Source organism: Cricetulus griseus, chromosome 6 (genome assembly GCF_003668045.3).
Source record: "Cricetulus griseus strain 17A/GY chromosome 6, alternate assembly CriGri-PICRH-1.0, whole genome shotgun sequence".
In the NCBI taxonomy this organism is placed as follows: Eukaryota; Metazoa; Chordata; class Mammalia; order Rodentia; family Cricetidae; genus Cricetulus; species Cricetulus griseus.
In genome coordinates, this window is record NC_048599.1 from 27,576,130 (window position 1) to 27,600,133 (window position 24,004).

Consider the following 24,004-nt stretch of genomic DNA (forward strand, 5'->3'; position numbering starts at 1 on the left):
AGAATAAGAGACTGTGGGGTCTCTTGGAGCTAAATGGGACCGTCTACATTATACCATTTCCTCCCCAAACTCAGAGATCATCTCAGAAGAGAGGGCAGAACAATTGTTAGAGCCAGAAGCAGATGACCACAAAGAGGCAGTGTTTTCCAGATCCATCAGGCGGTTGCATATAAAAACTCACAGGGGTTGTGAAAGTGTTCATTAGACCTGCATAAGCTCAAGCCAAAAAGAAATTGCAGTGTGGAGGAGGATACGAAGTTCCACCCCATGCTCAGAAACTATTGGGAACTAATAGCTTCCGGGAGAGGGAAAGTTGGTTTTCTTTAAGGTTGTGACTCCTAGTAAGATGACCACATTACAGGGGATAGCTCCACATGCCAGAGAGTTTGGGCAGCACAAATGAGTTATTTTATTTAAAAAAAAAAATCCTTGAGGGGCTGGGGAGACCGCTCAGTGGTTAAGAGCACTTGTTGCTTTTGCAGAGGACATGGGTTTGGTTGTACCCACATGATGGCTTACAACCATCTGATCCAGGGGATCTGGTGCCCTCTTGACATCTGCAGCAACAGGCACATGGTATGCATACAGACATGGAGGTAAAAACACTCCTACGTGTAAGACAAAATGAATCTAAACTTTTTAATTCAAAAAAATATATTTTAAAAGTGAAAAATAAATTTAAAAAACTTAAGTACATAAAATTGGTTGGGTAGGGAAGTGAGGACAAGCTGGGAGAAGTTTCAGGGTGGATGCATTTTAAATATATTGTATGAGGTACTCAAATAATTATAAACATATTATTTGTAGGAAAAAATTATATTAACCTTGCTGGGTGTGATGACATTGTTGGCGATATTCAAAGCCATCCTTACTTTTCAGGGCTGAGAGCATAGTTCAGTGGTAGAGTACTTGCCTAGAATGCATGAGGCCCTGAGTCTCATTACCAGCAATGAAAACCATAGATATTAGATTTAAAAAATAATGAGTAGGTTTTGCAGAAATGAAAGGTCACATTTATAGGCTACCTTAAAATATTTCAGCAGAAATATTAAGTTCCTATTTTGCTGACAAAGTCAGGGGAAGAAGGAGGCATTATCTTCAAGATGACCCACCAGGCTTCTGTGGATAGTCAGTACAATGCTCACACAGGCAGCCCTGTTTAAACTAAACAGGTCACACAATAAAACCAAGAGTCTCGAATGCTAGAAAGGAATGGTTAGGAAAGAGATGGGGTCATAGCAGTGGGCAGGAGATAGAGAGTGGCGAGCCAGATCTCAAAATATATTATGTACACATATGAGATTGTCAAAAAACAAAATTAATCAATAAAAGTAAAAGTTGAAATGAAAATAACTTATTATAATATGTTAAAATTTCCCCCAAGTATCATATTGTGTAAATAGTATATTTAAGTAACTGTGAAAAAATAAGTTTAAAACATAATAGAAGATGCTGGGCATTGTGGCACACACCTTTAATTGCAGCACTTGAGAGACAGAGGCAGACGGATCTCTTTAAATTCAAGGCCAGCCTGGCCTACAGGAAAGCCAGGAAGAGCTACATAATGAGACACTATCAAAAAAAAAGAAGAAGAAGAAGAAGAAGAAGAAGATGAAGAAAATAGTATATTCTAGATAGTTGAGTCTTTTTTTAAATATTGAGCAATTGTTACTTGAGAATTATTCTAGCCAGGTGGTGGTGTCAAGTACCTTTAATCCCAGCACTCACAAGGCAGAGGCAGACAGATCTCTATGAGTTCCAGGCTAGCCTGGTCTACAGAGTGAGTTCCAGGGCAGGTGCCAAAGTTACACAGAGAAACCCTGTCTCAGAAAAGAAGGAGGAGGAGTAGGAGGAGGAGGAGGAGGAGGAGGAGGAGGAGGAGGAGGAGGAGGAGGAGGAGGAGAAGAAGAAGAAGAAGAAGAAGAAGAAGAAGAAGAAGAAGAAGAAGAAGAAGAAGAAGAAGAAGGCATATCTGAGGTAAAACACAGCAGATCAAAATCAACAATAAAAAGAATAAACACTAAAAATGCCAAGGAAATTAATAAATGGGGACGAAATAGAGAAGGAAGTGGAGTTGGCTGTCTCAGGGCTGGAAAGAGGGTTCAGTAGTTAAGAGCATGTACTGCTCTTGCAGAGGCCCCAGGCAGCTCACAGCCTCCTGTAACTCCTGTTACAGAAGGATCTGATGTCCTGGAGCCTCATAAACTCCAAGGGGGCACATAAACTCCCAGCTGTGCACATTCTCGAATGTGCTCACTCTCACACACTCACACACGTGCACACAAATAGAAAATGAATTCATTTTTAAAATAGTAATAATAGTCTTTTTTAAAACAATCATTGAAGGCATATGTTGGAAAAATCTTAATATGGGCTGGCAAGATGGCTCAGCGGGTAAAGGTGCTTCCTGCCAAGCCTGATGCCCTGAGTTCAATTCCCAGAACTTACATAGGGGAAGAAGAGAACCGACTCTCACAAGTTGTTCTCTGACCTCACAGAAGCTCCACAATTTGTGTACACACACCAAATAAATAAATGTAATATTTTAAAAAGAATAATATTAATGCACTAAATTTTGCTTGCTACTGCAGGCATTGATGATTGTCTGTCTAAAAAATAAAATTTTAGCCAGGCAGTGGTGGCTCACGCCTTTAATCCCAGCACTCGGGAGACAAAGGCAGGAGGGATCTCTGTGAGTTCAAGACCAGCCTGGTCTACAAGAGCTAGTTCCAGGACAGCCTCCAAAGCCACAGAGAAACCCTGTCTTGAAAAACCAAAAGAAAAAATAAAATAAAATTTTAGGGCTGGAGAGATGGCTCAGTGGTTAAGAACACTGGTTGCTCTTCCAGAGGACCCGGGTTCAATTCCTAGCACCCACATAGCGGTTCACAACCGTCTGTAATTCCAGCTCCAGGGGATCCAACACCCTCACACAGACATAAATGCAGACAAAACACCAATGAACATAAAATTAAATTAAATCTTTAAAAAATATATTCTTGGGGCTGGAGAGATGGCTTGGAGGTTAAGAGCACTGGCTGTTCTTCCAGAAGTCCTGAGTTCAATTCCCAGCAACCACATGGTGGCTCACAACCATCCCTTATGAGATCAGGTGCTCTCTTCTGGCCTGCAGGCATATATGGAGGCAGAATGCTGTATACATAACAAATATATATATATATATATATATATATATATATATATATATTCTTAAAGGGGCTGGTGTTTAAGATGTTTAAGAACATTTGATGTTCTTGCAGAAGGCCTTAGTTCAGTTCTCAGCCCCTTCACAGTGGCTCACAACCATCTGTAAATCCATTTCAGGGCACCCATGCCTTTCTGAGCCCCTGAGTTCTGTGGAGTCCTACACACACACACACACACACACACACACACACACACACACACACACACACACACAATTAAATTTATTTTTGTTTAAGTTTTAAAGCAGGGTGTGGTGGCACATGCTTTTGATCCTAACATTGGGAGTTTCTTGGCTGGCCTGGTCTACATAGCAAGTGCTAGAGGCCAGCCAGGGCTACATTGTGAGATTCTGTCTCAAAACATAAATGAATAAAGCTTTGCTTACCATTTTTTTGTATTATGGATAGGGCAGCAATAGGCAGGGGCGTTCTTTATAGGTTCTGAATAGGTGGTTCTTTAACTGCTCCTTCACGTCCGTTGGGCATTCCTGTCGTGATCCAGGGCAGCACTGTTTAGTTTTTCCAGAAGTCTCCATGATGACTGTGCCACCAGCAATGGTGGGGGTGAGGGGGTTGAGACTGCGCTCTTTTCTCCGCATCCTTGCCAACTTCTGTTCCTTGTTACTGTTTCATTTTGTTTCAATTTTTTGTGTGTTATTGCTGCATTTGAAACAGGGTGACATGTAGCCTAGGCTGGCCTTGAAATCACTGAGTGTCCTTTGAGCTCCTGATCCTCCTGTCTCCGCCCTCAAGTACTGAGATAAAAGGGTTTGGCCGGCCACCTGACCACCCCTTTCTTGTCTTTCTGATAGTAGCCATACTGCCAAGGGTGGCATGAAAGCTCAGCTTGCCTTTGAATTGTTTCCATAGTGATCAGCGAAGTTGAAAATCCTTGTGTTTGGGTGGGGGAGCTTTGCACGTGTGCGCACACGTGTAGCATGTACCCATGTGTGCAGAAGGCCAGGGGAGCGTATCAGGTGTCTTCCTCTATTGTCCTCCACCTTACACCCATGAAATAGAGTCTCTCATAAATCTAGAGCTTGCCAGTTCAGCAAGGCTAGCTTGCCAGTGAACCCCACAGATCTGTCTGTCTCCCCACCCCAGCTGGGGTAACAAGCACATGCAGCCACATCAGGCTTTTTACTTGAGTGCTGGGAATTTGAACTCAGATCCTGCTGCTTGCAAGGCAAGCACTCTTACCCACTACATTATCTCTTCAGCTCCTGGTATTGTGTTGTCCTTTGAGAAATGTCTCCTTCCAACTTCATGAGTTCTGTCTCCCATTTGCCAATTGCCATAATTTAATGTTTTTAATTTTTATTAATACCTATTTTTATTTCTTAATTAAAATAAAATTATATCATTTCCTCCTTTTCTTTCCTCTCTCCCATCCATTTCGTGTTGCTTTCTCTCAAATCATGGTTTTTTATCTCTATAACCGTGTACAGATATGTAGATATATATCCACAGATATATTAATACAGCATGCTGAGTCCATTTAGCGTTGCTTGTATGTGTACATGGTTTCAGAGATGCCCACTTGGAATTGGATAACCAAGTAAGAGGCTCATCCTAGGGATGGCTTATTCCCCCTCTCTGGGCATCATTCCTTTGCTACCTGTGGTTCTTTGTTCAGGAGTGAGGCCCGTGAGATTTCCCCTCTCCACAACAGCAAGACTATCTGTGTTGTCCTTGTCAGGTCCTGCTTAGGCGGGTGTATTGTTGAGGCATCACAGGTGTAGTTAGATGTGAGTGTATAACCTGGAGTAACCACGGAAACAGGAGAGTAAAAAGAACCTACGGGAGGTGAGTGGCAGAATACGTGTGGGGAATGCATGAAGTTTGAGATGGGAAAATGGGAGGAGGCTTCAGGGAAGAAGAAAGAAGAGCAATACAGAAGGAGAGAGGGAGGGAAAATAACGCTAAAGGTGTTTGAAAAAGTCTTTTTCTTTTCACAAAATTAACTTTGGCTCTGTATAGCAAAAGTCACGGCAGTGAAGTGGCCAGTGCCTCACCAAAGTCAAAGTATCCATGAACATTCAAAACAGGAGCTTGGGCTCCACACCACCAAGCACCACGCTTTGAAATATTATGTTTTCATTTAATAACGTCTATGATAATAGCCCAGTGTGGCGGTACATGCCTTTAACTCCAGCCTTAGGGAAGCAGAAGTGTGTGTGTGTGTGTGTGTGTGTGTGTGTGTTCACCTGTGTACATGTAAAGATCTGAGGGTCAATATCAGAGGCCATCCACCTTGTTTTCTTGAGACAAGGTCCCTCACTGGCCTGGTGTGTGGGGCATGGAAGTCTTTTGCTCATAGACACACACAGGGGAACCTGGAATGTTAAGCACACAGGGTTGTTCCTTCAAGGGAAGGAATGCAAGGCCCGTTTTCCAGCCACACGGCTGGAACAGATGTGCTTTCCAGCCTGGTGACATCTGTGCAGTGGGTGTGGCTGGAGACCTTCCAGTGCCGGGTCTCCTCCAGACCCTTCTTGTTAACACCCCTCTCTCAGTCCATCTATAGAGCCTATCCCTTTTTCCTTTTCCTTCTTTCTTTCTTTCTTTGTTTTGTTGTTGTTGTTGTTGTTGTTGTTTTGTTTTGTTTTTGTTTATTTGTTTTTCAAGACAGGGTTTCTCTGTGTAGCCCTGGCTATCCTGGAACTTGCTCTGTAGACCAGGCTGGCCTCAGAACTCAGATATCCATCTGCCTCAGCCTCACAAATACTAGAAATAAAGGCGTGTGCCACTAATCATTATGGGAGGTGCCACATGTACTTCACAAAGAGTTTTGATGTAGTCACATATGATCGATCTGTATTTAGCTTACTTTGTTCCTCAAAGAAATTTAGGTATGCTTTGTGGTACATGTGGGTTTGAATTAATCATCACAAGAAAAGTTTTCGTCAGATTGTACTATGCCTAGCTAAGCCTAAAATAAACCGTAGGGGTCAGAATCTCAAAGTTTGAACCAACACTGGTAAGCCCCCCAAGGCATGCAAGTGGCCAGGTCCCACCCAGAGGACTTCCAAACACCTAGTTCCACCCACAGAACACTCTCATGGCCATAACAGTCATATCCAGCTCCTCCAGACACAGGTGGCCAAGCTCCACCCTATAGAGTAAAAAGCCCAAAATCAGGCCACAAAATCCCACCAATCCCAGGCCACACCCAGAAAACTCCAACCCCAAGAAACCCTATACAAAGCCCGCCTCTCCTCAGTTCTCTGCTGCTTCTCTCCTGAGCAGAGGCAGCCACCCGCCTGTGTTTCTCCCAATAAACCTCTTGTGTGAGGTTTGTTGTGTCATGAGACTTTGTGGTAATCCTTGGGTCCTGACTGCCAGGATACCTTTCCACTCAGAGCTGTAAACATTTACAACACTGGCTACTGAGTTCTGTAGCACTGAACTGCATTCTTGCCTCACACAGCTCTTCACTCTGCTGCTGGTGCAGAGACCCCACCCCCACAACAACTGGTGGTACCCAATGTGAGGATCAGCCTTCAGAGGAGATGAAGAATTTTTTTTTCTTTAAATAGAAGCAGAGAGGGTGGGAGTTCAGCCCTCTCACCCAAAAATGATGGCCCCACACTGGCCAATGTCTGGAGGCACAGACTTTACAAGGTGTTGGAGGCCAACAGAGTTCTTTCAAAAGTACTATGACTGTAATTGGATTGACAAAGACTATTCTATTGGCACTGCCCAGGCTTATATTGTCCTGGACTTTCATATAACCTGTGGAGAGGAGATGTATTACAACAAATGCAGGCAGTACTTACCATTGGGACTAATGAATCACATGGTAATTATAAGAAAGTATAACCTCCCTTATTGAGGTCATTGATCAAGGGCCAGCCACACAGTGTTAAAAACTACAATAGGTCTCCGATGACCCAATATGGGCTTATCAGGGACCCCTTCGTGGGAAAAAATTGAAACAGGCCCAACTTCTAGTACAAGAATAATTGCAAGGTATACAAGAATAATAAAAGCTCTTACATGAGCTCAAGGGCATAAATGACACTATGAAACAATGGAGGCCTCCAGCCAGGGCTCCCTGCTCCTACTATGATTCCTCGAGGATGTTATAATATTATACTTGACTTAAAAGACTGCTTTTTGCATAAAGACCAGTCTTCTGCAGGTCGGGGAGACAGGGAATGAGATGCAGTCAGTGAGAAAAAACACACAGACTTATTTTCTGAGGGAAAGAAGTTTTTCTTCTTTTTAGTATTCTTTCTTTTTATTCTTTTTCTATTCTTCTACCCTGATCTTTCCCTTCTGTGTCTTTCCTGATACCTTCCTTCTCACTACTTCCTGATGACTTCCTTCTCTCTACTTCCTGATGACTTCCTTCTCACTACTTCCTGATGACTTCCTTCTCTCTACTTCCTGATGACTTCCTTCTCACTACTTCCCGATGACTTCCTTCTCTCTACTTCCTGATACCTTCCTTCTCACTACTTCCTGATGACTTCCTTCTCTCTACTTCCCGATGACTTCCTTCTCACTACTTCCTGATGACTTCCTTCTCTCTACTTCCTGATGACTTCCTTCTCTCTACTTCCTGATGCCTTCCTTCTCACTATTTCCTGATGACTTCCTTCTCACTACTTCCTGATGACTTCCTTCTCACTATTTCCTGATGACTTCCTTCTCACTACTTCCGCATGTCTTCTTTCTCTGTCTTTATTTTTTTCCTTGTATCTTATATACCCAGCAAGATCTTTCAAGCAATATAAAAATTACAATGAGGTTACATTCTATTTTTAAGTGAATGGTTACAATGAATACAAGTCAAAAACAACATGTTTCTCATTCCCCTCACGTGATTAAACATTTTACATATTACAGATGAAAAACAAAATTATCCCCAAGAACCCACGCATGGTTAAACATTTTTCTTCTAGACTTCTCATGGATCAGGAGACTTTCAGCCATCACCATGTCCATAGGCAGTAGTTTTTATAATTGCCAGAAAAACAGCTTACTAGCTTCACTTTTCATGTTTTAGAGTCCAATCCAATTAATTTAACTAATCATCCATTCTTTGTTCTTTAGTTACATGAAGTCATCATTGGAAACTTTGTTTTAGCTATGATACACACCAAAAACCCATGAACACATTGCCCAGTATCAAAATGAACTTGAGTTAACTCCTGGGACTGGATTGTTTTTCTTAATCATTAACCTAAACCATAGTCTATACGGCTCCTCGAGAGAAACTCATTAGTCCTAGCTGTGTGACACTCCCTCAGTCCCATTTCTACCCTCTGCAAACCTTGTTTTATCAGGGGTGGAGGCAAAAATATATCCTACCTTTACCTGTATTCATTTTCCCACTAAACTATCCTCTACCATAATCCCTTGCTATATTTGTTAGAAACCTTTAATCATAAAAATTCTATTTAAACTAACACTATTATTGTATAAAATCATTACTTCAATTATATAGTACAGCTTACAATAATAATCACAGGTAAAAATGCCCAACGGGATATCTCCATGAGATAATCACACTACACTCAAGGCAGTGGGAATCCCCCCATGCTCATTCACACCATGCCAGATACCAGGAGAAAATGTCAGTGGCAAACATGTAAAAACACAGCAATAGCAAGAGACATTCTGGAGCAGAAGCCTTCTGGGCCTTGCCTCTCTGAGATCCACCCATCCTGCTTTGTTTCCTGGTGGACCAAACTCCTGAATTCAAATGCCACCTGCTGCTCTTCTGACATGACCTCTGGCACTTTTTCTCTATTCCTGATGATAAGGAATGGTTTACAATCTCTGTTTCTACTTTAAATAACCAATAGCAAATGACCCAGTATCAGTGGAAACTTTTACCTCTAGGGTTGAAGAATAGCCCCCGCTATATGCCAGTATTATGTATGTAAAGCACTTAGGTTGGTGCTCATTAAATTTCCCAAGGTATTGGTCATTCTACTACTTGTCTAATCAATACTTAAATGAGTGCTTAACTTTTGTGGTAAATAAACTGAAAGAGCAAAACTTAAACATGTTTCTGGATAAAATACAAAAGCAATCACCTTATGATTACTTATGGTGAATTATTACACAACAAGAAATTCGCCACCATCCTCTCTGTCTAGACCTTCCCAAACAATGCGCCCTTAATTACTTAACAAGAAAAAAAAATGGGTCATGTCAATTGGGTACATCCTTATCTCCTATAACTACTAAAGATTTAACCCCACTCTTTAATTTACTTTCTGGATACTCTCGCTTAAACTCTATTAAAAAACATAGCCCCTGAAATGGAAAGAGTTACTAGTTTCTTAAAGAATGCTGCTTCTAAAGTGGTGGCTCATAGAATTAATCCTTTATCTCCTTATCAGTTACTTACCCTTCCTTCCCCCTCATCACCTCCCAGAAGTAGACATCAACAAGATAATGGTATTATAGAAACTTATGCATGCCATAATTGTCCACAACAATCTGTAACTCCTTATTTGTAAGGAAGTATAGACTTGACAATGATGGTAAGGACACTGTTTTTTGTTTTGTTTTGTTTTGTTTTGTTTTCGAGACAGGGTTTCTTCTGTATAGCTTTGGAGCCTATCCCGGCACTCGCTTTGGAGACCAGACTGACCTCGAACTCACAGAGATCTGCCTGCTTCTCCCAGTGCTGGGATTAAAGGCGAGCGCCACCAACGCCTGGCAGAAAGGACACTTCTTAAAGAACTCACTGAAATCATCGTAAGTTGTAGTAACTACAGAAATCATAGTACCATTAAGTAAAGGCAGATTGATTATCTGTTCCACACTGATAACTGGCAGGTAGCATTAGCATGTTGTTCAGGATCTATAATCATTACCCTAAATATCCCATCCTAAGATTACTTGAAGATACCCGATAGGTAATACCTGTAATTACATCTAAAAATCCTATAGAGGTTGCTTTTAATGCTTTCACAGACGGAGGACAAGGAGCTGAGGTCTTACATACAAATTCTACACCCTCCACAAAAAAAGATTGTACCTACCCCAGGTTCTACACTCAATCAGCTCTTATTAGATGTTTCTCAGCCATTGAATATTTTAGCTGACTCTGCATATTGTGCTCAAACTGTTTCTCTTTTAGAAACTGCAAGACTAGGGATGAAGAATAGGCCCCACTATATACGACTAGTATTGTTTCATAATTATCTCTCTCACTTCAGACATCTATATGACAACAAACTCATAAAATTCATAACTCATACTCATGATCATTCTAATTTGCCAGGTCTGTTTGCATCTGCAATGCTCATGACAATGGGCTGGCCTCTTCCTGGTCCCTAATGCTTGTTTTTCAGGCCACTCAAAAATCTCATGGACTTCTTCATCAAAATGCAAAATCATTACAAGTACTATTCTCATATGTTGGGAACAGGCAGGACAAATCATACACCCCCACCACCCCACCCCACCCCACCACCCTTGTCCACCACCACCCCACCCCACCACCCCACCACCCTTGTCCTTGTTTTTACACACCATTGCCCTCTGCTGGCAGAATTCAATCTAACACCATTCTGCAGATATATTATTCATATCTCAGAATGTGGAAGCTTAAAATATACTCATGTAACAGAGGATACTGTTTCTGAGTTTTGCTTCTTCTCACAAGGGCAAAACCACCTCAGATGCCATTAATCATTTATTGTACATCTCCTTTCTAGGACTCCCATTACAACCAAAACCTGATTATAGTCCTGTTTATACCAGCAAACACTTTAGGGTATTTTTGCAATTTATGGAATATTAATCATGTTACTGGAATCCCTTACAACTCACAGGGTCAAGCTACTGTGGAATGACACCATCAAATACTTAAACAGAAAGTTTTAAAAATAAAATGTGGGTATATACACCCACCTCAGTCCCACATACTAGAGCATGCTTACTTTAAATTTTTTCACTTTAAAGGATAATGCTTTCTTCTGCTGCCCAAAAACATTTTTCCCTAAAAGAGACACAGTATAAAACATATGTTAAATGGAAAAATCTAGAAACTAATAGGAAAGGGCCAGATGTTCTTCTAACATCAAGGAGAACTTATGCTTGTGTCTTGCCAGAAAATAAACAAAGTCCCACTGATTCCAACCAGTACAACATCCCTGAGTCTACCAGACAAGCAAAGTGTCCATAGATAGACAGCCAACCCATCAAGAGGCGATGTCCCAAGAGGAAGAATAAGCCAATCACTTAGGGAAATATCAAGACTTTAACTCATCAAGCTGAGACCTTGGGTAGACAGCAAGGACACAATACTAGTGTCTTAGTCTCTGGTCTATTGCTGTGAAGATACATCATGACCAAGGCAACTATTATAAGAGAAAGCATTTAACTGGGGGCTTGTTTACAGTTTCAGAGGTTTAGTCCATTACCATCACAGTGGGGAGCATAACAGCATGCAGGCAGGGCTGGAGCAGGAGCTGAGAGCTACATCCTGATCCCCGGGTAATGAGAGAGAGAACCTGGGGCTGGCATGGGCTTTTGAAACCTCCAAGCCCACCACCAGTGACATACTTCTTCCAACAAGGCCACATCTCATAATCCTTCTAATCCTTTCAAATAGTGCCACTCCCTGGTGACTAAACATTCAAATATATAAGCCTATGGGGGCCATTTTTATTCAGACAACCATAACTATTGACTCCAAAATGATGCTGTTATGTTTACTGACTATATGATATGCTAATTCTCAGCTTGTTAATGCAGAATCCAAATTTTTTTTTTAGCAGGAGGAATAAAAGGCATGCCTGCCTGAAGTAGGAACCAGTTTGATGCTGTTTTACCATGCTAAAGATTGTTTTTATACCTTGGAACCGGTTGTCTGAACAAACGATAGCAGACAAATATCTAGTCACATGAATGAAGAATACTTTGGTTAGACTAACCTAACTGATCAATCCAAATGCTATAATATAGATTTTAGCACAATTAAGTACTCTCAGAAATCTCTGATAGTGAAAAGTATAGTTGCATAAAGATGAAGAAAGGAATATGTGACAAAGTATTTATGATTTATTAAAGCTTGCCTGAGGATTCAGAAAGCAAAGTTAGCCACAAGCCATAGAAGCCAGGCACAGGTCTTTAATCCCAGCAACCAGAAGTTAGGAGGTGGTGGCACACACCTTTAATCCTAGGACTCAGGATTAAGAGGTCGACAGATCTCTCTGAGTTCAAGGTCACCCAGGGATACATGAGATTGAATCAGTCTAAAAGAGTAACAAAGCTCACACCTTTAATCCCAGAGCTAGAGAGGTATAAAAGATAAGAGCAGGGTCTTCGGTAGTCAGTATCAGGCATTTATTTTCCAGACATATTGAAGATAAGGAAGACACAGAAGTTTCAGGATTCCCCAGCCACAATGAGAAGAGGCAGCAGCATCAGCCCATTCAGCCTGAGGCAGAGGTAAGAGCTAGTGGCCCTCGACTTTGCTTTTCTGTTCTTCAGCTTGCAGTTTGAACCCCAATATCAGCCTCTCGGTCTTTTATTCATTGTGTTATATTTGATCTTTTATCTATTGAGTTACAAAGGAATATCTAATGCATTGCTCACTAAATTTGATTTTATTGTGCCTAAACTAGTGCTATCTGTTACCAATAGTTTGTAAAATAACTTCTGGCTTCATTTAACATAAAGCAGTAAATGAGGACAACTGATTTGTATCAGAGGAGACCCATCTATTCCTGGGCTCTTAAAAAGAAATTATATGGTATAGGAATTATTCATAGAAATTATACGCAAATAACAAGGGACAAAGTAGAGTTCACACACACTCATATTCATAGGGCTTCCTGGTGTGGAATATTATTTTAAGATGGGTTACATTTGTTTACGCCATGGAACATTTGTTTTAATGACGCAAAGATGTGTTGCATTCTTTTATGTTGTGTTGGTTTAACTCTGTGAAGCTGTGTTACTCTGCCTGTCTAAAACACCCACTAGTTTAATGAAGAGCTGAACAGCTAATAGCAAGGCAGGAGAAAGGATAGGAGGAGCTGGCAGGTAGAGAGAATAAATAGGAGAAAAAGAGCGATCAAAAAGCAAGAGAGATCAAGGAGTAAGAAAAGAAGGGGCCAGACACACAGCCAGCCATGAAGAGTGAAAGATTACAGAAGAAAAGGAAAAATCCCAGATGCAAAAGGTAGCTGGAATAATTTAAGAAAAGCTGGCTAGAAGAAGCCAAGCTAAGGCTGGTCATTTATAAGAGAGAATAAGACTCTGTGTGATCTATTTGGGAGCTGGGTGGCCGGGCCCCCAAAGAGAAAAGAATAAAGAGTAAAAACAACCCCCAACAGCTTCCCCTGATATTCCTGTAAATGGTGCTTTTTTATAACATTGTTTATGCTTCAAATGTACTTCTCTCTCTCCTTACTGTAATTCCATTTCTAATCATGTCCTTCTCGCCAGTAAACAACTGCCTTTGAACGGACCTTTTTGTGTGAAAATGCTACTTGCACTGCTCTTCCTGCAGGTTATAAAGGCTTGTGTGGAACTGTGATAATTTTGGGCATCTACACTGTAATGGTTGCCACCACAATGGGTTTTTTATTACCAGTCCTATGAGTGATTTCTGGAATACAAAGAGATTTCAAAAATGGCCTGTAAGATTAGTAAAACTACTAATATTAGAGCAAAAAATATCAGCAGAAGTTAATCAAGAGATGGGTGAATTGAGAACCACAGTTTTACAAATAAAGTAAATTATATGTTGCTCAAGCATAATCTTGGTTGTCAACAATTTTCTGGCTTGTGTTGCTTTAATGTGTCATAGTTCTCTCATACTGTGGATGGCCAAATTGATCATGTGCACAAGGAGAAAACAAAATTTCTCAAAGTGACCTTTGAATAGACATCATGGCTAAAATGGCTTTCCCCTTTCCTTGGTTCTCTGCTAGCTCGTCTTCTAATTCTGTTTTGCTTGCCTATATTAGCTAATCTAATCATGCAACCAATACGTTAACTTTGACGTCTATTACAGCCACAATTTTCTCTTTAAAAAATAAGTGGGGAGGTGTATGGAGCATGGGTGTCTTCGTGCTCACAGACATGCACTAGGGGAACCTGAAATGTTAAACACGCAGGGTCATTCCTTCAAGGGAAGGAATGCAAGACCTGTTTTCTGCCCAGAAGGCTGGAGCTGATGTGCTTTTAAACCTGGTGGCCTTTGTGCAATCTGTGTGACCGGAGACTTTTCAGCTCTGGACCCTTCTCATAAACCTGCTTTTCTATACACCAGTCAATCTATAGAACCTAACTTGATGGAAGGTGCCAGCCACATGCACTATACAAAGAGTCATGTCTGATCTGTATTTACTTTGTTCCTCAAAGAGATTTAGGTATGCTTTGGTGTGCATGTGGTGTCCTAGTTAGGGTTAGTATTGCTGTGAAGAAGCACCATGACTACGGCAACTCTTATAAAGAAAAAACATGCAATTGATGCGGCTTACAGTTTCAGAGATTCAGTCCGTTATCAACATGGTGGGGAGCATGATAGCATGCAGGCAGGCTTAGTGCTGGCTACATCTTGATATGCAGGCAACAGGAAGTGGACTGTCTCACTGGGTATGGCTTGAGCATATATGAGACCTTGAAGCCCACCTCCACAATGACACACTTCCTCCAACAAGACCACACCTACTCCAACAAGGCCACACCTCCTAATAGTGAGTTAATCAACACAAGAATAGTTTTCACCAGACTGTACTGTGCTTAAGTAAGCCTAAAATGAACCACTAGGGGTCAGACTTTCAAAGTTTGAACCAATCAATACCAGCTACTGAGTCTAGCACTGAACTGCATGCAGTCTTACTGAAGGCCACAGAGACCCTTGAAGCCAGGACTTGCCAATTCGTCTAGGCTGACTGGCCAGTGGGGGTCCCGGCTCCTCCTGTCTCCCCGACCCTCCCCAGTGCTAGGATTATAAACACATGCCATCCACATTCAGCTCTGTTATGATGGTGCTGGGGAACAAACGCAGGCCCCCATATTTGCACAGGAATCACTTTGCCGTGTCCCCAGCCCAAACTACCCACTGACCATGCCACTCTAAGATCAACGGGGACAAGAAAGAGCCCTTTGGGGGAATGGAGAGATAGTTCAATTGGTTTAATGTTTACCTTGCAAGCATGAGAACCCAAATTTAATGCCCAGAGCCCACGTTTTTTAAAAAGCCAAGTATGGTGGACTGCACTTTTGAGGAAGACAGAAAGATAGGTGGGTGTCTGGAGCTCTCTGCACAGCTAGCCTACTTGGTGAGTTCCAGGCCAGTGTGAAACCCCTACACAGTACCTATGGCCTCCATCCCCATGCACACACATGTACACAAGAGTCACACACAAACGGAAGGAGGGAGGGAGGGAGGGAGGGAGGGACGGAGGGACGGAGGGACGGAGGGAGGGACGGAGGGACGGAGGGAGGGAGGGAGGGAGGGAGGGAGAGCTCCTTCTGTGCATCCATTGCTGCTTTTGTGTTAAAAAGGCAGTGGCGAAATTCAGTCTGAGGATTCCTAGAGACAGGATCGTCCATTCTGTCTGAGGATTCAGTAGAGAACCACAGATGCCAGTGCTGATTTCTAAGTTACATTTCATCTCTATTACTCCTCATCAGAGGGCATCTTCTCAGCATTGCCACCTAAGTACCTGGGTCTGGTCTAAGGAAACAGTCATCACTTTGGATACTGTTCTCACTGATTGAGCCTAATCTCCGCTGTATGCTAAATATCTAGAGAGACATTCCTCTCATCAGAGGTACCCACTGTGTTTCACCAGCTACACAACTCTAAAACTGATGGACTCTCCAACTCATGGACCAGAGATAAAAACAATTGGGATTTAAAACAAACCAGATGTTCATATAAAGCATCTCAGAAATTCCGAGCTTTTAGAGGAAGCATTGCGTCATCTACTTCCAGCATGAATGGGAATTGCAGTGAACTAGTCTACATGTATTTGTGGCTCTATTTTTAATGCTGGCAACCATGGACTGAAAATATTAAAGGAAATCATAAACCATGGACTGAAAACACTGAAGGAAAATTTCTGAAATATGCAACTTGTTATTTCAGTCATAAGCCTCCTGAACTTTCCAGAAGTCATGATGACAGATAGATGTGTGCTGCTGGAAAAGTTTTTGAAAGAAACCAGGTAGGCTGCTGCCATGTGTTCTTTCAGACAAAACAGGGGAGAGTGATAATTTAAAGATAGACAGGAGAGGCCGGGCGTTGGTGGCGCACGCCTTTAATCCCAGCACTCGGGAGGCAGAGGCAGGTGGATCTCTGTGAATTCGAGGCCAGCCTGGTCTACAAGAGCTAGTTCCAGGACAGCCTCCAAAGCCACAGAGAAACCCTCTCTCGAAAAACAAAAAACAAAACAAAAAAAGATAGCCAGGAGATCTGTGTCCTTCATTCTACTTTGACATATCCACAGAAGGCCAGGGAATTCAGCTAAATCATTGCTCCTAAGGAAAGGTCCATGAACAAAGTTACAGTTGATGTCAGAAAGAGTGGAGAGATAGAAAACAAAGAGCATATGGACATCTCATATCTATATGAAATGTGAAAACAAATACAAACAAAACAACATAAACTGTAGGACAGAGCAAAAGAAGAAATCTGTGTATTTATGTCTTTTTATGTGTAGTTTTATCTTCAATGAATTACTGTGTTTTTTGATTTCGCAATAAGGTTTATTGAGTTATAATTCACATAGAATTTCTTTTTAATTAGTACAGATATTTGTACATATTTTGGCATTTATGTGATGGTTCAATGTATGTATTCAATGTACAGTGATTGCAACAGGATAGTAGGTGTGCTATCCCTTCAAATATTCAACATTTATTTGTGTTGGGGATATTTATAAATCATCTTACCATTTTTGAATTTCTTGTGAATTTGTTTTGAGTGCCATTGTACAAACATTACAGTATTCAAGAAATAGAATATTCTCATTGTCCCACAACTTTCTCTTTACCATCCATTCATTTAAACAGTCAAACATTAAGGTTAGTGATACAGGGTATCTGAAAATTAGGATCCCTGGATGTAGATAGAGCAACCCAGCCATGACAGGGAGCTGGAGACTATAATCTTTGTAATGTAACTTCCTCTTTAAAGGAAGTTCCTTTTATGGTGTTGACATTTCTCCCGTGAAGGAGGACCTTTCAGTTCATGATTTAAAATGGATTCTGTCTGGTGTGGCAGCACTCACTGTAACACCAGCACCTGTCAGGTAGAGGAAGGAGATTTAGGAGGATAAGGAGAGTCCCAACTACATGGTAACTCCAAAGTCACCCTGGCTTTGTGTGACCTTGCCTCCAAAAACCTTAAAGATACCTGATACCTATGACTGATATCTGCAATGATTAATCCCCATGGTCAGGTTGACTGAGTTGAATGATGGAAGGTAGGTAAGGTACCTGAGTGTACCTGAGAGGATTTCGCTGAGTGAAATGAATGCTGTGTGGAAAGAACTCCATGGAGTGCGAATGGGCCTGAACCATATGCTGGGACCCTAAAAGGAGGAAGAAGCCCTTCAGTGATGTATTTCTCTCTGTACTCTGCTTTCTGGCTGCCTTGATGTGAATAGCTTCCTTCCATCAAAGCCTCTCATCCAGGCCGGGCATTGGTGGCACACGCCTTTAATCCCAGCACTCGGGAGGCAGAGGCAGGAGGATCTCTGTGAGTTCGAGACCAGCCTGGTCTACAAGAGCTAGTTCCAGGACAGCCTCCAAAGCCACAGAGAAACCCTGTCTCGGAAAAAAAAAAAAAAAAAAAACTCCCATCCAGGGTGTGCTGCCTCACCTCAGATCCAAAGCAATGGTGTCACCAAGTAATGAACTGAAACTTTAGATATCATGTAGAGATAAACTCTCCCTTCTTTGTTAAGTTTTTTTTTTTTGTCTTGCATAAGAAAAGTGACTAACACACCCATTACATCATTGTCTGTCATCATGAGTGTGTAGTTCAAAAGACTCTTAGGAGCCTAGAAATCTGCAAGTTGATGCTCTCAACAAAAGATGGAAAAACTTATATGTGAATACTACACAAAATAAAGTATAAATTGCCATTAAAAAAGAAGCCAGTGGCACAAGCCTTTAACCCCAGCACTCAGGAGGCAGAGGCAGGCAGATCTCTGTGAGTTCAAGGCCAGTCTGGTCTACAAAACCAGTTCCAGGAGAGCTGGAGGTACACAGAGAAACTGTGTCTCAAAAATAAATAAATACAAGAAAAAAATTACTCAAGTGATTGTATATTCTCTCACACACACACACTACACTATATTAGTCCCCACACACAGAGAGAGAGATTTTAAAAATATACAGGATGACTAAGTCAGAAATAGCTCTCACAATAAAAAAATAAAAATAAAAATAGCTCTCACATGAGCGTGCTCTGGACTGAGTTCCAAGCTCAGAGACATATACATACACAGACTAGGAGAGCCTCCATGTGTATCTGTGTACCTCATGTGTGCCTGGTGCCCACAGAGGCCAGAAGAAGGTGTTGCATGCCCTGGAACTGGAGTTACAGACAGTTGTGAGTTGCCATGCGGATGCTTGGAATTGAACCTGGTCCTCTGGAAGAGCAGTATTCATTTGTGACCACTGAGCCATTTCTCTAGTCCAAATTGCATCCTTTCTGTAGAAGAAATGAACTCTGTGGTAAATATTTTGAAGCAGAAGTAACTGAGTTATGAGACTGAGAGCCGGGAAATTGGGTCTTGTCAATAGCCAGATTGGGCTCCTTTCAAATATGGAAGATGCAGTCAAGTCTACGAAGTCAGTAACTCGAATTTGTTGCTGTCTATACCATGCTCAGACAATGAGTAATGCATAATATTAATCATACCAGTCATCTAACATCCAACTCCTGGGGAAAGTGTGGCCTGCCCACACATCAGCTGTGGAAGTAATTATGTCTTTCCATGTTTACATTTGGGGCTACCTCTAGCTTCATGAGCATTCCTGATGCTCGTCTCAACTCAGCATGCAGAAGGTCAAACATCTGCAGGCCTAGACTTGAAAAGCACAGCTCCCTATTTGAAGTACCTATGCTGTGGGTCCATCTCCTCTCTAGCCTGCTTCCTTTGACTGGAGCTCCGGATACAGTTACACTTGCCCTGGTCCAGTGTTAATAACAGGAAGTGTGGGGCTGGAGAGACAGCTCAGTGGTTAAGAGCTCATTCTGTGTTGCAGAGAACAGGAGATCTGTTCCCAGCACCCAAGACTCACACCCACTTTTTTAAAAATAATTTTATTTTTTTCTCCATTTTTTCATTTAAATTAGAAACAAGATTGTTTTACATGTCAATCCCAGTTCCCTCTCCCTCCCCTCCTCCCCTGCTCCCCGCAACTAACACCCTACCTATCCCATACCCTTTCTGCTCCCCAGGGAGGGTGAGGTCTTCCATAGGAGGGGGTCTTCAAAGCCTGTCATATCCTTTGGGCTAGGGCCTAGACCCCCCCCCCTGCTCACACCCACTTTTAACGCCAGCTCCAGGGTATCCAATGTCCTCTTCTGGCCTCTGAGGGCACTGTACTCATGTACACAAACCTGCACCCAGACACATACACATATGTTTAAAATGAAAAACAGAATCTTTCAAATAAAAGAACAAGAAGTATAAAGAGCATCCTTTCTTTCTTGTCTTAGATATTTTATGTTCCCAAGACAAAGAGTAGCAACACATAGAAATTTGCTGATAAATTTATCAAATAGAATCAGAGAAAATTTGGCTCCTTTGAGCAACACACAGACCTGTTTTAGCTGCACTTCACTGCTCATGGCCCAAGGCCATGAAGAGCCCAATAAAGGCCAGAGCTCAAGAACACCAACCCAGATCCAAAGCTTCTTTTCTAACATCCAGCCATGAAGCTCCTTTTTCCTCTCATTGCCAGCCTCATGCTACAGTATCAGGTGAAACCAGGTAATGTGCGCTCCTGGCTTTCGGGGTGGTTGGTGTGAGGACAACATCGGATGTCAGTCCTTCCCTTCCATTTTGTTTGAGACAGGGTCTTTGGTTGTCACTGTGTGCACCAGCTTGCTGGCCCATGGGCTTCTGGGAATTCTCCTGTCTCCACATCCTGTTGCACTGTAGGAACACTGGGACTGTAGAGGCCTGCACCACTGCACCTGGCTTTACATGGACTTTAGAGAGCAGAGCTCAGTTCCTCATGCTTGCACAGCAAGTGTTTTCCCCCCTGAGCTTTCTCCCCAGCCCCAACCAAAACCATCTCTTAACGCAAAGGTTCCATTGGTGTGGATTTCTGTGTACAAAGGGTGAAATCCCTGCCTCTGTATTCAAAAACCTTTTCAGAATTTAGTAAGCAGGTCTATGTCTCCATGTCAGCTTCTCCAGGGGTCTTATAATTTCTCCCAGTCTCTGTCCTGGAAACCCTCCAACTGCCCCATGTGGGTGTCTGGGGACCCATGATAGCAAATGACAGGACAAGGAAAAAGACAGAGGCTGTTTCTGAGAACAAGAAACACCCACCTACTTGGAATAATCGTAATGAATCAGACAAAGGAAATAGTCAAAGATGTTTGTAATGTTTTTATGTTGGGAACATAGACAAGTCACTTAAGCATGTCGAGCTTCAAAACTGACACCTGTGTAATGGACAAATCAATGTGACTGTTTCTAGTCCTGAAATGTTTGTGTTTTATAGTGATGATGTATGAGAATAACAAAACAAATACATATGTGAAAATAGCCTTTGAAACTATGTTTTATTAACATATATTCACTATATATAATAATTGGATTCCATTATGTCTCCATAAGTATGGAGTGTGTTCTAACTCCCCACCCTCTCTGGCCCCTCCCACTCCTGATTACCCCCACTCCTCTCTGCTCTCTGCTCCCTAATAGTCCCCTTTCTAACTTCATGGCTTTTTTTTTTTTTTTTTTTTGGTGGTGGTACAGTGAATTTTATTAGCTTTGCTTTTAGAAGCATGGGCCATGGGCTATTTACAGGAACACGAGCAACTTAATCAGTGGCTACACCATAGAAGAAAATCTCTCTCTTTCCCCAACCATCCTTAGCTACCTAAAGGTTCTCAGGGAGAACAGCAGGATGTTGTCAATCTTGCGGAGGTTGTTATAGGTGCTTTAACCTTTGGAAATGATCTTCAACAGATGAAGATGAAGACCTGTGGGCAATTGAGCTAGAGATAATAACAGTAACAAATAAATCTCTGATGGACAGAGATTCTAGAAGCCAGAAGTGACAGAATGCCAAGTCCCAGGAACCACGGGTCTAGTGATTGACGGGAAGGTCAAAGGTCATGGGCTTCAAAGAAGACACCTCTGAAAATCCTATTAATTTTATTTTAAAATTCTTTCTTGGTTTATCTTACTTAATATAAGCCCCTCCATTCCACTTATTTTCTTGCGAATTATTATTTCGTTCTTCCCTGTGACCACACAGAGAGAAGAATACTGCATACTGTCTCATGTGGAAGTTAAAAGAAATAGTGACGCTGAATACACTAGTGACTGCCCGAGCTTGGACAAAGGAAGGCTTGCTTTGATAGCACACATTGTGAATGCATGTGCTGAAATCTCACACTGAATTCGTTAATGTACACAGCTGGCATATGTTAAAATTGTAACTGTGACTCTTTTCCTGGATTAGGTGTATGGCAGGTTTTATTGACTTTGTTATTTTGTAGGATTATAGAAGGGGATAGAAGGGTCTGCTGGTGTAGATAATGCAAGATTGGAAGTCAGTAATGCTGCCTTAGGGCTGGGGGTATAGCTCAGGGGGAAAGCGATTGCCCCAAAGCCCTGTATCACCAAACAAAAAGGAAGGAGAGGGAGGGAAGGAGGGAGGGAGGGAGGGAGGGAGGGAGGGAGGGAGGAGGGAGGGAGGGAGGGAGGGAGGGAGATTCTGAAATCAAGTACTTGAGTTTCCTATCTTTCCTTCCTCTTTATAGCCTTGGTGTGTGTGTGTGGTATCCTCAGATACCATTCACCTTGTTTTTGTTGCTTTGTTTTCTTCTTGAGACGGGGCTTCTCTGTGTAGCCCTGACTGTCCTGGAACTCTCTCACATAGACCAGGCTGACCTCAAAGTCACAGAGATCCACCTGCCTCTACCTCCCTGGTGCTGGGATTAAAGGCTGGACCACTGTAGCCTGACTCATTTATCTTGGTTTTTTTGTTTGTTTGTTTGTTTGTTTTGTTTTGTTTTGTTTTAAGACAGTGTCTCCCATTGGCCTGAGACTCCCCAATCAGGTTAGGTTGGCTGGCCAGGGAAGCCTAGGGACCTGTCTGCCTCTGTATTCCCACACATACTACCACACCTGTCTTTGGATATAGATTCTTGGTATTGAGCTCACTTCCTTATGCTTGCAGGGCACTTTACCAACCGAGCTATCTCCCCAGCCCATTCTTGAATGCTTTTAAATTTGAAACAGGGTTTTACTGTATAGCTCTGGCTAGTCTGGAACTTACTGTGAAGACCAGGCTGGCCTCAAACTCATAGAAATCTGCCTGTCTCTGCCTCGCAAGTGCTGGGATTAAAGGCATGCACCACCAAGCCCTCAACTCTCTGATTTTTAAAGTTACTCAAGGAAAGGAGACTGAACAAGAGATTTCCTTTGGGCTCCACAGTGTACGCTGACTTTCCAGGTCTGCCCCAAGGCGCCACCATCATCAAACACTGTTCCCGAAGGTGGACAAACTCCTCTCACTCTAACCCTCTCCCACCAGCAGTCTGAACATCATCTCTAATGATTAACCTTGACCCAGTGCTTTCCCTCTCTCTCCCCCATGCAGCATTTGTGGGCATGAAAAAATGTATACTGGGCTTTGGGAAATGCAAAGACAGCTGCCTTGCCAAAGAAATCGAGGTACAGAACTGCAAATCCAAAAAATGCTGCATTGGCCCCAAAGTGACTGAACTGATTAAAAGCTACCTGAGACATGAAATACCCCACATACCTGACAAGGACATCGTGGAGATGCTGAAGAATGAAAAGAATTTCAGAGAAGAGATGCAAAGAAAACACACGTTAGCTGCTCTCTTCCAACCCCAAGATGCCAGCCCTTCGCACGGTATCAACTCTGCCATTGTCCCAAATACCTCCCCTGTAAAGTTCGTCACCTCTAGGACTCGGAGACATGGTTTGGATGGTACTGTTTCCACCAAGAGGCACATGAAACCAATCAGGAGTTCTGCCAGTGCTGCCCCCCAGCCAGGACCTGGACCATCTTAGACATGGCCAGCACCCCTGTTGTGGCAAGGAAGCAGATGAGCAGGGAAGCGGGTCTTTCTCCTAGGGCGTCAGGCTCCTCTCTACCTCCACAGACATTAAAATGAGACATAACTGTTCTGCCAACAGACAAATAATAAACACTGTTTAGCTGCTTCTAGTTTGTGTAATGTTATTGCTCTTGCAGGAGGTTCCCCAGGGGACAGTGCTAGAGAAGGATGGAGTTTTAAGTTTAGATGCCAGGAGAGAGCAAGTGCTGAGCATCAGACCCCCTGTGGGACTCCCATTTGACCGACTTTTCCTGTGGCAATGGGAAGAAAGGGCTGAGATGCATCTCTCTCTCATGGATGTTGAGGAAAGGGCCCCTGTACAGCCAGAGCACAGACAAAATGGGAGCTGGTCAATATGTGACCAGACAAAAATTACTCTGACATTTTTCAGTTGTGCAGTCTAAAATCACTTATCCGTGCATTACCATCAATTTATTCATTCATTAGTGGAGATGCCAACATTTTAGCACACACCAGAATTCAGCAATCTCAGACTACACAGCCTTTCTCTGTC

General features: G+C 42.4%; 1 protein-coding gene across 1 annotated transcript; it reads left to right on the forward strand.

Moving 5' to 3' along the window:
* The first annotated feature begins 20,091 nt into the window (after positions 1-20,091).
* Defb129 (defensin beta 129) lies at positions 20,092-23,443 on the forward strand. Its single transcript, XM_027422714.1, has 2 exons — positions 20,092-20,149; positions 23,004-23,443. The coding sequence occupies exons 1-2, from the start codon at positions 20,092-20,094 to the stop codon at positions 23,441-23,443; spliced, it is 498 nt and encodes a 165-aa protein (XP_027278515.1).
* The last annotated feature ends 561 nt before the right edge of the window (positions 23,444-24,004 follow it).